Source organism: Myodes glareolus, chromosome 22, assembly GCF_982192425.1.
Source record: "Myodes glareolus chromosome 22, mMyoGla1.1, whole genome shotgun sequence".
NCBI classification, from domain to species: Eukaryota; Metazoa; Chordata; class Mammalia; order Rodentia; family Cricetidae; genus Myodes; species Myodes glareolus.
The window spans coordinates 49,658,715-49,671,912 of NC_142047.1; the positions used below are offsets into that span (position 1 = coordinate 49,658,715).

The 13,198-nt window shown below is 56.7% G+C and overlaps 1 protein-coding gene across 9 annotated transcripts in view; it reads left to right on the forward strand.

The window, feature by feature from the left end:
* Gse1 (Gse1 coiled-coil protein) overlaps positions 1-13,198 on the forward strand; it is a 344,446-nt gene that overhangs the window by 288,574 nt on the left and 42,674 nt on the right. Inside the window, exon 1 of one of the 9 annotated variants that reach the window (XM_085681805.2) lies at positions 10,938-11,111. The exons of 5 other annotated variants lie outside the window; for them this stretch is intronic. Coding sequence is in view for 2 of the 4 variants with exons in the window: in XM_085681804.2 (XP_085537930.2) it covers positions 12,718-12,724 (7 nt within the window). In the remaining 2 variants the exon portion in view is untranslated. Of the gene's footprint in view, positions 1-10,937; positions 11,112-12,566; positions 12,725-13,198 lie in introns of those variants that run through there. 3 more of the 9 variants (XM_085681808.2, XM_085681804.2, XM_085681807.2) reach the window with 3 other exon arrangements.

Here is a 13,198-nt window from a genome sequence, read left to right on the forward strand (position 1 = left end):
TCTGAGCTGTCACGGCTGGTAACTGGCCACTGGATCGGCTTCTCCATTTTTCTCCAGGCAAACACCCTATTGGGGGGGCCTCCAGCTTCCTGTTCCCATGTGATACCATGTGATGTCTTAGACAGGGCAGCTTGGTGGCCTGGCTTGTCTTCAGACCTCCCCGGCTCTTTCTGTGTCCGAATAGGCTTTGAAGGTAAACCTCCCTCTTGCCTGGCTCCCATGATGCCTGCCACCCAAGATGCATGTTAAAAGCCAGTTTTAACCTTTCAAGAATAGCCCCTCTTGATCCATGGAGGCTTAAGACAGAACTAGCTCTTCACACAGCCATATGGGAACAGCTGAGCCCCATTGCCACTGCAAGAGTCCCAGCTAAGGCCAGGAGGGTATCCCTCCTAAGTGGGCATGGAGGGGCACTCTGGACTACGGCTACTCTCTGTGAGTGGGTGATGTGGGGACATGTATGTTCATCCAGTGGACTCTGAGGCACTAACCACTGTGTTCAGTGTACCATCCTCAAATGAACACGGGGACCTGTGACCTGTGGTCTCTGGGTAGCAGGGTGGTGATAGGTGGAAGAACCATCAAGGCTACACCACCCCTCCCCTGTAGCCATACTGCCTCCGGGCCCACCCCTCCCACACCCCTTAATTATTTTCCTTGGCTGTTGTGAATTAAATCTCCCAGTAACCGCAGGAGACATCTTTGGGTACGGCCCGCTCACATCTCCGGCACCCACAGAAGTTGTTAAATGAATAACGTTGACTTACTCCAGGGACCCAATTCTCTCTGAATGTAATTCCCCTCTGTTACCCGGAGCTTCTTGGAGAAACCGTAAAAAGAATAAACAGAAGTTCCTAACGCTTCCTCAGATCCTGTTGGGAAGGAGGGGAATTACTTGAAATTAATTTTAAAAAGAGGATCACACCACAGCTTGATGGCAGAAGGAGCTGGTATCTTAGAGTGGTTCTGATGCGGGAGGAGGGGGCTGCTGGGGGGGGCAGGGTCCAGCGAAGGGCGGGGTGGTTTGAGGATTTCCCACATCAGAGGTGCATCTGATGGAGGCAGGTTGGACAGTGACTTAGCCTTAATGTGGTGATTTGGCCAATGGGTGCTAGTTGGTGGAGCCAGGGGATGCCGGGTACCCAGTGGCCATCGAGGTGACCTGTAGACCACTTGTGTGTGTCCTGCTCTGCTGTGGCCGTGAGCTACCTTGTCTGGCATTGCAGGCACCAGCTACCCTCTCCTCCTGCTCCTCCCTCTTTCTGCTCCTCCCCCCTCTTATTCCCCCTCTCCTCCCCCCCTTTTCCTCTTCCCTTTCCCCTTCCTTCTCCCATCTCTCCATCTGCTCCCATCTGACTGCAGACTTGTCACCTGGGGGACAGGTGAGGCTGTCACCCCAACTGTGAGCTGGCAAAGTTCTTTATGTGCCTTCTTTCTCTGACAGTATTGTGACAGCTGTCCCCATTACATAGGCTTACTAAAGTCTTCCATGGTCAAGCCTGGGAGCTGTGACCCTCTGGTCTGTGGCTTCTGAGGGGTTTCAGGTCTTCCTGTAGCTCTGCGCATCTGGCCAGGGAGCCAGCTCCTTCTCTAGACCACCCAACGCTATACAGCAGCCTGGAAGAGAGCCTGGGTTTAAGGTGTTACTTTGGTTTATTAACCAGAGTGCTTGGGAGGAGGCAGAGCAGCAGGGGGGACTTTCCCAAGGTCAGGAGCAGTTTGTTGGATGAGCCAGGAATAGAACTCCTGAGCTGGGCTGTGCTAACCCTGAGCTCAAATTGCCAGCCAGGCAGGTCAGTGTCAGCATCAGAGTAGAGGTTGAGAGTGGAAGGGGGGCTCAGCTCCTGAGATGGGGAGCCAGCAGAACCTAAGGGAAAGCTGGGCCATGCTCTCTGCGGGGCCTGTCACTTCCAGAAGGGAGGGTTAGTCTGTGGTTGGTGCTGAGAGCACAGCCTAGTTCTTAGCTGATGCTAGGGTATGCTGTGTGGGCTGTGTGTGGCTTTTAAGATCAGCTGGGGCTGGTAAGAAACGGCAAAGTCACATTCATTTTCTGAGGCTCTTAGGAGGGACCTGATGCCACATAGATGTGCCATCCTGATGTTGGGAGGCAAGTGTGGTCATTTCTGAACCAGGCTCTCTGAGTACTCCAGGGCTACCTGTACCTCTTCTCCACCACTTTGTTTTGGGGGTACACTTGGGCAGGGGAAGAGGCTTCTGCCTCTCCAGGTGCTCATATCAAGGTGAAGGTTGTGGCCCTGCCTGGGTCTCCGGGCCTGGTGAAAATAGGAAGTGAAGGAGTAGGGGTGTCACATCCCTGGAAGAGGTGCACTTTCTGGTCTGGGGCTATAGATGGGGGGAACTGCTCAAAGTGGAGGGTTCGAAGGCCCAAACTGGGCTCCAGACCCAACAGAGCTGGAGAGAGGAGGAGGCTGGGGGCTTGGGGAGGGGCTGAACTTCTCCAAGGCCCATCGTGGGGTCTGAGAGGTTAGAAATACAGCGTCTAGATTCCAGATATGTGGTCTTGAGGATAGAAACAGTAGATGATACAGCCTTCAGGGAGCCAGAGTAGGGCCCAGGAGAAACGCCACTTGCTGAACTAGGAGGAGCTACTTGCTGTTGGAGGCAAAGGGACAGATGGCAGGAGAGGGCAGTCCCTGCTGCCTGCCAGGTCCCTGGGGAGTCAGAGGATGCCGATGCCGGTGAAGTGTTTCCTCTGGGGCAGCTTTCAGTGAGGCTGGACACCTACACCCCGTGTCTGCTCTGTGCCACAGGTAGGGAAGAGGTGCTTGCTTTCAGGCATGACCCAGGCACAACACTAGGTGGGGGTAAGGGAAGGCCCATGTGGGGGAAAGCAGAGCCTGAGGATGGGGAGAAACTGAGGCAGGATCTGTGGCTAGGCCTTGCTGCTGAGGCCCGCTGCCACTCACAGGAGTGCTGGGAAGTGGGCCAGGAGCTTGATGCCCAGAACGTCCCACGATGAAATGGCTTGTGTCTAACCTTCCCTTGTTAGTGGCTCAACCTCTGACACCAACTTCTAATGACATAAACATGAGAGTAGATGCCAAAGGATCCTTGCAGTTGCCTAGAGCTTGCAAAGACAAGACCTGGCCTTGACCATGAGGACCCCAGAACCTCCTTTCCAAGCACTCACTCTGCGAAGGGCTCACTCCCAGGGAGAAGAGAGCCTATTTGCCTATGTATTATTTGTTTCCCTCCCGGAGTTTTCAAGTCATAAAGGCCTCTGGGATCTAACAGTGTCTGTGACAATTTGGGACTCTGATGACAGGCAATGGGAAGATCAAGATGGGAATCAGGGGATGGGAAACAACAGTGGGGGAGGGGAGTTCAGCCAGCTGGGAGCCCATGTCTGTAATCCCAGTATTCCGGAAGCTGAGGCAGGAGGGTTGAGAGCTGGAGGCTACAGGAGAAGACCCCATTTCAAAAGAACTAAAGGAAAAAACAAGAGAGTAATTCTAGAAGAATGTTCCCTGGGTGAAACACCAGCCCCGTGGTCTGCTGCTGTGACACAGGCTGTGTGTGTCTCACGTGCCAGAGAGGCAGAAAGGGTCGTAGCAGTCAGCTGAGCATGGGTCTATTATGGGCCTTCAGCCAGAGTCAGTGTGAGAAGGAGCAGGGATGCTCCCCGTCTGGGAGGTTTGTGGTTTGAGGGGGGTCTTCTCGAGCAGTTTCAGCTGTCAATTGGCTTTGAACTCTGCAGAGAGAACCACAGAGCCTGGACACCAAGTACATTTGTAAGGGATCTTTAGGGTCTATGCGGGTACGTGCGGAGACCCTGGGGGATACCCCAGACCACTGTCTCCTGGAATGTGTGGCTGCCTCTGTAGGATGTCCCTTCCCATTCCTCTCACCTGTAGGACGCAGGATCACTCCTGAAATGTGCTGGAGGGGGCCCTTCTATTTCTGGTTCCGTGACTGTGCAAGTTCAGAAGGTGGAAATAAACCCATGGGGTAGACCATGAGTCCCTCCTAGCCACTATTCCTCAGGAGAGGGGTCTAGGATTGGGGCCTCCTACCTACCTGGCTCTCCCTGCTCTTACCTGGGCGGCTCCACCCCATCCCCCAGTTCTGCTTGGCAGCAGGTAGCAAGAGTGGCTGGAGGTCCTGCATGGAGTGTCACCACCCCCAGCTGCTTAGAGTCACAGGCCTCGAGGCTGGGGAAGACAGAGGCCTGTAGCTTTGGGGACCTCAGCAGGAGGGATGGAACATGGCTTTCTATCCTGAGGGTTCATAGCCACATGCTAATGCCACTTCAGCGTGTGTGTGTGTGTGTGTGTGTGTGTGTGTGTGTGTGTGTGTCCACAGAGCACCCGCCACCCTGGGAAAGTTCCCTGGAGCAAGGCTTGATAGCCTGTGACTGTTTCCTGTGACCATATGTCACCCACAGGCAAGGGTGCTAAAGGAAGGGGAGTTTCCAGGGTCTACTGGGGTCCCCTGGAAAACCCGGTCCACGACTTCCATTTTAAAATGTACAGTGACCCCACCTTTAATTCCAAAAATTTAGGCGGGGAAGGGAAGAAGATCAAGCATTCCAAGTGGTTTTCAACTATATAGAAAATCGAAAAGGCAGATGTTGCGGGAGGACACCCTTTTAAAATGTACAGTGGTGGCTGCGTCAGGGAGGTGGCTCAGTGGGCTAGGATGGCTGCCTCTAAGTCTAACGACCCGAGTTCGATCCCTGGAACCCGCATAGTGGAAAGAGAACTTCTGAAAGTTGTCCTCTGACATCCATCCTAACACTGTGCTGCACATGTGCACACATATACACACTAAATAATTCACTGAAAAAAGTACAGTGTCCACACCTGTAATTCCAACTGAGGCAGGCAGGTCTTGAGTTCCAAGCTAGCCTGGGCTGCAGAGTAAAGCTATTGTCTCAAAAAAGAAAACAGAAACACAAAGCCAACCCAGAGTTATACAGTCCAGTGGCATTTAGCACGTACGCAGTGTTGTGCAACCACACGTGCCTGTCCTTGAACCGGAGCAGTTCCATCACCCAGGAAACGGCCCCCACAAGAACCGCCACCCCTCCCCCCAGTAGCTGCTACTGCATCTGCTATCTGCTTGTATGGATCTGCTCATTCTGGATATTGCATATTTGGGACTCGTGTGACACCCTTTGGGTCTGGCGTCTGTCCCTCAGGACCATGTTTTTCAGGCATGTCATGTGGTCTGTGTTCAAACTTGCTTGCTTCTTTTCTTCTTTCCTTTCTTTATTTGGTGTTCGAGACAGGGTTTCTCTGTGTAGTACTGGCTGTCCTGGAACTCGCTCTGTAGACCAGGCTGGCCTCCATCTCACAGAGATCTACCTGTCTCTGCCTCCTGAGTGCTGGGATTAAAGGCCTGTGGTACCACCACACCTGGCTCTTTTTCCTTAAGACAGGATCCGTGTGCTTCGTCCTGCTCCAGCCTCCTGAATGCTGGGATTATAGGCATGAACCACCATACCTGGCCTTCATTTCTTTTTAGGACCAACTGCTATTCCACTGAATGGATATACCATCCTTTTCAAATTTATTCCCCAGCTTTCCTAGGTTATCAGCACCCTTTGACAGCTGTGTGTGGTACTGGTGTGAATGAACATCTGTGCAGGACACACACGTGTATGATCGTGTCTGTTCTTTGTCCCTGTGCTCAGCTACCATAGAACACTTATCAGGACCCCATTATCTTTACATGGCTTAATATTCCACCATAATTTGGCTACGTGGCTATTGCTTCACATGTGGGCTGGGCTGACGACCTATAGATGTGTCTGGGGGTGACCAGCCAAGCCCAGAGACCTAAAGCGTAAGGGGCTGTGCTCTCTTTTCTGAGTTTCTGGTCTGACACATGTACCATTAGGACAGGATAAAGGGGAGACCCTTGATGTGGTCAGTCATCAAACTCCATTATTTATTTAATTTGTTATTCCCTGTCATTTCCTCGTCATGCCCAATGGAAGGAATTTGGTGACTCAGACAGTAATCCTGGTCCCTGAGCATGGCTCTTTCTAGGTTCCCGTCCCCGGGCAGGTGGGGGTGGGTGGTTCTGTTTATAATCCTGCACATACTAGTGTCCCCTCCTATAAGCAGGGACTGGGACTCAGGGAGCTGCATTCGAAGGCTTACTGGTGAGAGTGGGAAACTGTTTCTCAAGTACTTGGTAGCATGTGCTGTGACCGTCTGGCCCCAGCGCCGCAAAGGTTCGCAAACAGCTTGTTTTTGAATGATCTCTGAACGCTACCAGTCCAGAGGCCACCTGAGAAAGGCATGAGGGCCGCTCAGTAGGTAGGAAACCACGGAGATGTGAGCTGTACAAGGGCTAGTGGATGGTACTGTAGGAAGAATGAAAGCTGATGAGGGGGTGTCCATCCTTCACAGGCCTCGATGCCGAGCATGGACACAGGCAGTCCAGGCCCAGGAACCAAATCTGATAGGAACAGGAACGGAAGCAGGGAAGGGCAGCTTGCTCGCTGTAAATGGGGTTTTGTGTAATTGACATTGGTGAAGATGATGATGGGAACTCACACGGATTGCTGGTCACCACTCTTGGACACACATACACACGGACACACACATGGACACACACGGACACACACATGGACACACACGCACGCACGCTGCATGCCCTTGAAGCCAGGGCCCTGTTGTCTGTCTGGGCTTTTCTTTCCCCGAGGGCCTGCCAGGTAGACAGGACTCAATGAGATTCTGACTGTTCTGCGCTTTCATAAAAGCCTGCTAAAATAAGACCACTCAGGGACAGGGCCTCCTGGCTCTCAATCACAAATGTTGACAGCGGGGGGGGGGGGGGGGGATGATGTGGCCAGGCTTCTCTCCAATGTGAAAAATGGGGAGCATGCAAGGAAATGGGAAACCTGGCATCCCACCTGGATGGCACTGTGTGCAGGACAAGGGCCGCCCAGGTGGTGTCACCACCATGGCACATGTTAACCCCACAGACTGTCCTGTGTGGGTGTCTGGTGAATAGGCATGAGACTGCAGGCCTTCGAAAAGGGCTGTCCCCACCACAGGGGAAAGGCACTGTAATAGAGTTGGGGTGACTGGGGACTCTGCATGCTCTGGGGACAGCAGTGGTTCAGGTAGAGCTCTAGGCCCAGCTAATGTAAGCTCTCCTCAGGACTTCATAAGTCAAAGGGGATTTTCTGAGCAGGACCAGGCCAGGGCCCACTGGCATGCTATTGGTGACATAAATCTAGTACCAGCCGCTCCAGAGCTTCTCCCAGGAGTCTCTGTCCCCTGGAGGGTCCAAACACTCCCCTTCCACCCCCTCCTCCCCTGCCTGGCCCTGGCCCAGCCATATAAAGTTTAAAGGTTTTAAATGCAAATATTTCTCTTTTATAGATGCCAGCTGTCTCCAGAGAGCGTGACTCCTCCCTGCTCAACTTCATTGTCCAATTAGCTTCCCATATCTGAGTACTAGAGAGCTGAGGGGTGGGAGGGGGAAGCTGGGCTCTGAGCTGGTGGCTCTGAAGGCTGTTGTCTGGGGGGTGGCTTGGGGGTAGCCTGGGTGGAGGGGTGCTTGCAGGGAGGGGCCTTGAGTCTGCAGGGTTGGAAGCTGCTCCTGGCTGGGGACTGGGGGTGGGGTAAGGGGCTGTGTCACAGGGTGGAGGCCTGGCCAGGGTTTGGTACAAATTTTGAGGCTGCGGGTGGAGATGCAGGAGCTGGGGCAGTTGGTGGCCAGGACATTCTTTTCGTGTTTAGAGACATAAAGGCAGGCAGCCTGCGCACACTGGCTCCCTTCTTCTCCCCTCAAGTGCCCTCTTCCCGCCCGCCTTCCAGCCGTGCGCCACGGCGTCCCCATTCACCGGGGCTCCGAGGCGCTCACAAAGCGAGGCAATTAGAATTGAAAATCTATGCAAAACAGCTGTTAACTGATTGTAAAGGAGCGCAGCTGTGTGCGGGGCGCGGGGCGCGGGTGGGAGCCGGCGCTGAAAGCGCAGGAAGTGGCGCCGAGGCCCAGGGTTAAGAGGAAAACTCCCCAATGGGCCGAGGGGGATCTGGCAGGTCTTAACCCTTTCCTGCTGCCTGGGTGACCTTAGTCCCCAACAGCCGTTAGATAGCGTCTTAGATGGAGGAGGTCGAGTCTCCACTCTAGAACACTGGCTCCCTTCCGGGTCCTGCTGTCCTCAGTCATGTCCTGGATCAACAAGCCTGTATTACAGGAGTGTAGACCTCTTTGGGAGTCCAGGGCAGTTACTGCTGTGAGACAGAGCCCCATCCTGTGTCACCGCCCCATCCTGTGTCACCGCCCCCTCGGCCCCTGGATACTCAGATTGGATTGGGAAACCTCTGAAACACCACCACCACCACAGAACGTCACCCCTAACCCCCAGAACAGCTTAGCAAAGATAAATGCAGCTTCCCAGGCCCTGCCAGGAGACCTCAGGACTTGGCTGGCCTATCATTCCGGCCTCAGTGCTACCCGAATGGGCAAGGCCAGACTGAAAAGGTGACTTCCAGAGGCAGGGATGGGGAAAGCCTTCTAGGAAGCTAGACTTCAGCAGAGCTTTGAAGAATGGTCACTGATGTGAGACAGGGAGGGAGCCAGTGGGGAAGCTTTGAGGCCTTGGTAGCTGCAGTGGAGAGCATGGCCCTAATGGTGAGGTTGGATGGGGGCTGGGCAGACCCCTCTCCCTACTCCTCAGCCCTGCAAGTCCCCTCCCAACCCAGACGGTTTTCAGGTTACTAAGTGTTTATCCAGAGACATCAAAGAAGCATAGATGTTAAAAGAGGAAGCAAGTCTGCCTTCCCTTCCACGGGGCTTCTTCATGCTGCAGAGCTTGAACTTTTAGAGATACTCCCCCACCCCCAAGGCAGCCTCGGGAGTCACTGGGGTGACAAACCCTGCCTAAGCTTTCTTAGGGGACTTTGGGAATGCTGCCAGGTGTAGTAATGTCTGTGGCAGGCTTATGTTCCAATTTCTGAGCCCAAGGCAGGTTAATTAACATTCTTGGGTCTCCTGATTCTTGGGTAGTGGAGGTCACCACCTGCCTCGCCAAGCCTAGAGGGCACTCCCTGACAGGAGCTCAGCACCTCTATGCTGGGAAAGTGGTTACTTCTGGTCTGTGCCAGAGTCTAAGGCTCCGATACACGGAGATGCCAGGTGACTAAGAGGAGGTGACAGCCGCCTCTGGTGAGAGCAGCTGGTCAGAGTGGAAAACACACCTGTTAGGTTTTCGTTTTACATCTCCCTGCTTACCCCCAGAAGGAAGCAAAATAGCAAAGACCCGAAGGCAAGATGCCACCCGGCACCCAGGGCTCCCTTCAGATAGGGCTGGCATCTGTGCAGGCTCAGGTGGCAACCTGACCTTGGTGGAGATGCCCTGATCTGCCAGCCTGCCCTCTCACCTTCCTAGCCCTGCTGCCTCACGTGCCTGACCTGTGAGCCTCTGGTGTCTGCCCTCTGGTCTTTTTGAGCTGCCGCTGTTGCAGTTTTCAGTTTTGTTTCAGGGGAGGCCTTGTGAAACCGCCCCAGGGACTGCGTGTTTGTCCGGTGGATAAGCACCACACCTGTCCTGGTTATGTGGCAGCATGCTGTTATTTCTGGTAGTCCCTCTAGGCCTGGAAACCCCTCCTGACTTGGGTTTGAAGTTCATCTGTCCTGGGGAAGGTTTCTGAGGTCCCAGGCTCTCAGAAAGGGTGGGATTTGCAGAGACCCAGCTTACCCTGAGAGGGGCTGGGGCTCCTGCTTTTTATTTTAAGAGGCCCTGCATGGCAGAACCCTCAGAAGGAGAGCTGGAGGAGAGGATGGCAAGCATCATGAGGTAGGAGGCTCCTCCCACCCCCTGAGACTGCCCCTGGCACTTTCTGTCTCAAATCCTTTCTCAACTTTCCCAAGCAAAAGGGAACTGAGGAGAAAAAAAATCCACAGAGGGAGCCAGGCAGCAGTGTTGGACCACACCTTTAATCCCAGCACGTGGGAGGCAGAGGCAGGCGGATCTCTGTGAGTTCTAGGCCAGCCAAGACTACACAAAGAGGCCCTGTCTGGGAAAAACAAAACAACAAAACAGAAAAGAAAGCCTCAGAGGGAAGTCTGTGTGGTTTAGCCTTGTTGGTGGAAGTGGAGCAGCTGCTGAGGGAGGGGGAGGGCAGCCAGGGGAGGTTAGCTTTAGCCTTGGAGTCAGGAATTAGCAGTAGGCTCCAAGCAGGGTACAGCTCGTTAGCAAGGGGCCACATGGCTGCAGGAGGGCCGTTTCCACCCATAAACTCAGAGGCCCTGCTCTGGGATTACTGATTTCCTGGGGCAGGGTGCAGTGACAGTGAGTGCCATCCATCTCCTGGTGGCTGCCAGCATTTTCTGGCCTGGCTGCACATAGCTGGCTCGCTACTGTCCCCACGTGGCCACTAGAGGTGTCTGTCGCTCTTGCTACCTTGGACAGACTGGGCTGGACTGAGTCTCGGTTAAAGAAGCTGAGGAGGATGCCTGGCTCACCTGCAGACTTGTAACCTTGAGCACTTCTGGGCAAGTGGAGTGGAAGCCCCGGTTGCAGGGGACAGCTTTAGTAGAACCGGAGTGTATGAGAGGGAGTGGTCGGCTCTTTAAAAAAAAAAAAAAAAAGCAGGTGGTAGCTCATAGCGGTCACCCACTAATTTATAGATTGGCCAGTCTGGTCCCCAGCAAACAGGTGAACGAACTTGGCCTCCAAGACACCCCTTCCCAAGGGAGAAAGGTGCGACAAGATTTGTAGGAAGAGCCCGGTGTTGTTACCTGGGGAACCTGGCCTGCAGGCAGCGCAGCCAGGTGCGAGCTGCTCATTTACATGTCGCTCCCCTCCCCCCACAGCCAGTAATCCAGGTGGGAAAGGGGCTGGACTCGCCCGGGAGGTTTTTCATTTTGTTTTTACGGCTCGAGGCCAGTTGTTTCTTTCTCCTGACACCTCCCTGTCCTCCCCTCCCCCTCCTGCGCGCGATTCCCGGCGGGTGAAAGCGCCTCTCCTCCCCGGAATCCCCGACGCCCGGGGAGCCCGGTGCATCCGCCGGACCGCGAGCATCATAAACTTGTAGGGGCCACACTGGCCGGGGGTGGCGCAGACTAACGCGTGGACCGAAGGCCGCGGCGCGTGTGTGGGGACAGGGACCGGGTGGCCGCAGGTAGGAGCAGTAACTCGGCCTGCCCTTGCCCGCCGTTTCCCTAGTCGTTTGTGGTCGGCCAAGGGGCTTGTGCAAGATTGGCCCGGCATGCACCCCCGCCCCGCGGCATCGGCGGCTTCTGCTGGCGCGGGCCCCGAGCGCTGCCCGCCGCCGGCGTCATCGGGAACAGATGGACGGGGGGTGCTGGCGCCCGCGCTCGCTCCCGGCGCTGTCCCGGCTGGCGCGGCAGGGAGGAAGGCGGGGGAGGCGGCGCGCGCCTGCGGAGCACTGCGCGGGCATGTCCCGGGGCGGGTTTGGGGTTGGCACCGCGGTAGAAAGTTGAAACCCGCAGCGGCGCTGGGGTGCCCCCCCGGGGTGCGGTGGCCTCCGGGCTTGAAAGTATGAAAGCGGAGGATCAGAGAGCTGTGCAGAGAGGGCGGCGGGGGGGGACGGGGGAACCACGGGACCTCGCCGCGACCTTGCCACCTTGCTGGCTGCTCCCTACTCGCCGGACCCGGCTGCCATCTCAGCCCTTTGAGTCCGCGCCTCTGGGGTGGCGGGAGGGGGCGTATTTTGGGGACTTGGTCGCCTGCGCCCGTCGTGTTGGGGGCGGGAAGGCTGGGGCCCACAGTTCCTCTCCGCGCCGCCTGTGGGTGCCGAGGAATTTCAGGACGCTCCCTGAGTCATCCCCGTGAAGTGCCTGGGTGAGGTAGGGTGGGTGGGGGCACCCAGAAATGGGAAGGCGGTGCGCTGGGGCCGGTGGCGCGGTAGGTTGTGCCAGTTTCTGGAGGTGGCGGCCTCGCCTCGGACCGCAACCCCAGCTACTTAATGATGCCCCTGGCGCAGCGGCGCCTCCGTGGACTTCAGCTTCTCAAACATGGGCTCCTTAAAGAACTCGACCCTTGCCGTGTGGCCTTCCCAAAAATTGCTTGAAACGAAAGGGATACTTTGTAAAACTTTGGGGCAGAGGCTCGCAGCCTGAGCTCTTAAACGTTAAGTCTTTGGGGTAATAGGTCACGCATCTTGGAGAACCTGGGAGGTCAACGGCCTATATTGTGTGGTCCCTTCCACCCAGCTCAAGGAAAGGCTCCCTGAGCGCTGGGTTTATCCCTCCCCTCGCTTAGTGGGTGGCCAGGTGCCAGGCACTGTTCCAGGCGCTTGGGGAGGCGGCTGTGAGGCTCGGATATGGCAGGCGTGCTGTAAGCCACTCCTCTCTACTCTTGGCGACGAGTGGCCTCCGAGGCCTCTGAGATCCCCGGACAATCCAGCCGGGGTCGCCAGGAGCACGGGGGAGGCACCTACCCGGCGGGCTGTGACCGCGCTGGGTGCTCCGGGCGGTCCGTCGGTGCGCGCGCGCGTGCGCTTGCGGCTGAAACCCGACACCTCCCGCCGGCTGAGGTCAGGGCGCCGGGAGCGAGCCGGGGCCGGGGAGTGGGCGGCGTTGCGCTTGGGTGTGTCCTCGGCGGCGACAGCAGCAGGTGTTTCTTGGCCCAGGCCCCGGAAGCTCCACCTCCCCGAGCGGCCGAGCCGCCGCCGCGCAGCCCCGGGTGAGATAAGCAGTTCAGACCAACCCGGGCGACGGTGGCTCCGGCATGTGTCAGGCGCGGCGGAGCAGCGGGGCCCTGGCATGAAAGGTGAGCGCGCGGTTGGGGGTGGAGGGGGCTGGCGGGGGTTTCCTCGCTCCCCCACCCACTCAAGTTTGTGGGTTCGGGAGGGGCGCCAACGGCCGGGGCCGGGTCTCGCGGGTGTGAGGGCTGGAAACGCGGGGCGCGCGGCCGACCCAAAGCCTCACTCGCGGTTGCGCGCGCGCGCTGGGTGCAGCGGGGTCTGCGGCCGCGGAAGTGCGCGAGGAAAGTGCGCGGGGGTGGCTACGGGGTTCGCGGTTGAAACAAAACTTTGGATGGGGCGGGGGCGCCCAGGCAGGTGCTTGCCTTGTCTGGGATGGCCGTCCAAAGGGCCTCGGCGCCCCCCGCCCGGCCCTTCCCGCTCCGCCTGGATGCGCCTCCCCACCCCCCGCGGCCGCGCTGACGGCGAGTGGCCCGCCCGAGTGGAGCCGATTCAATTATATTGCAGCACCAGAGACACCTCGTCGCCCGCCGCCTCTCCGG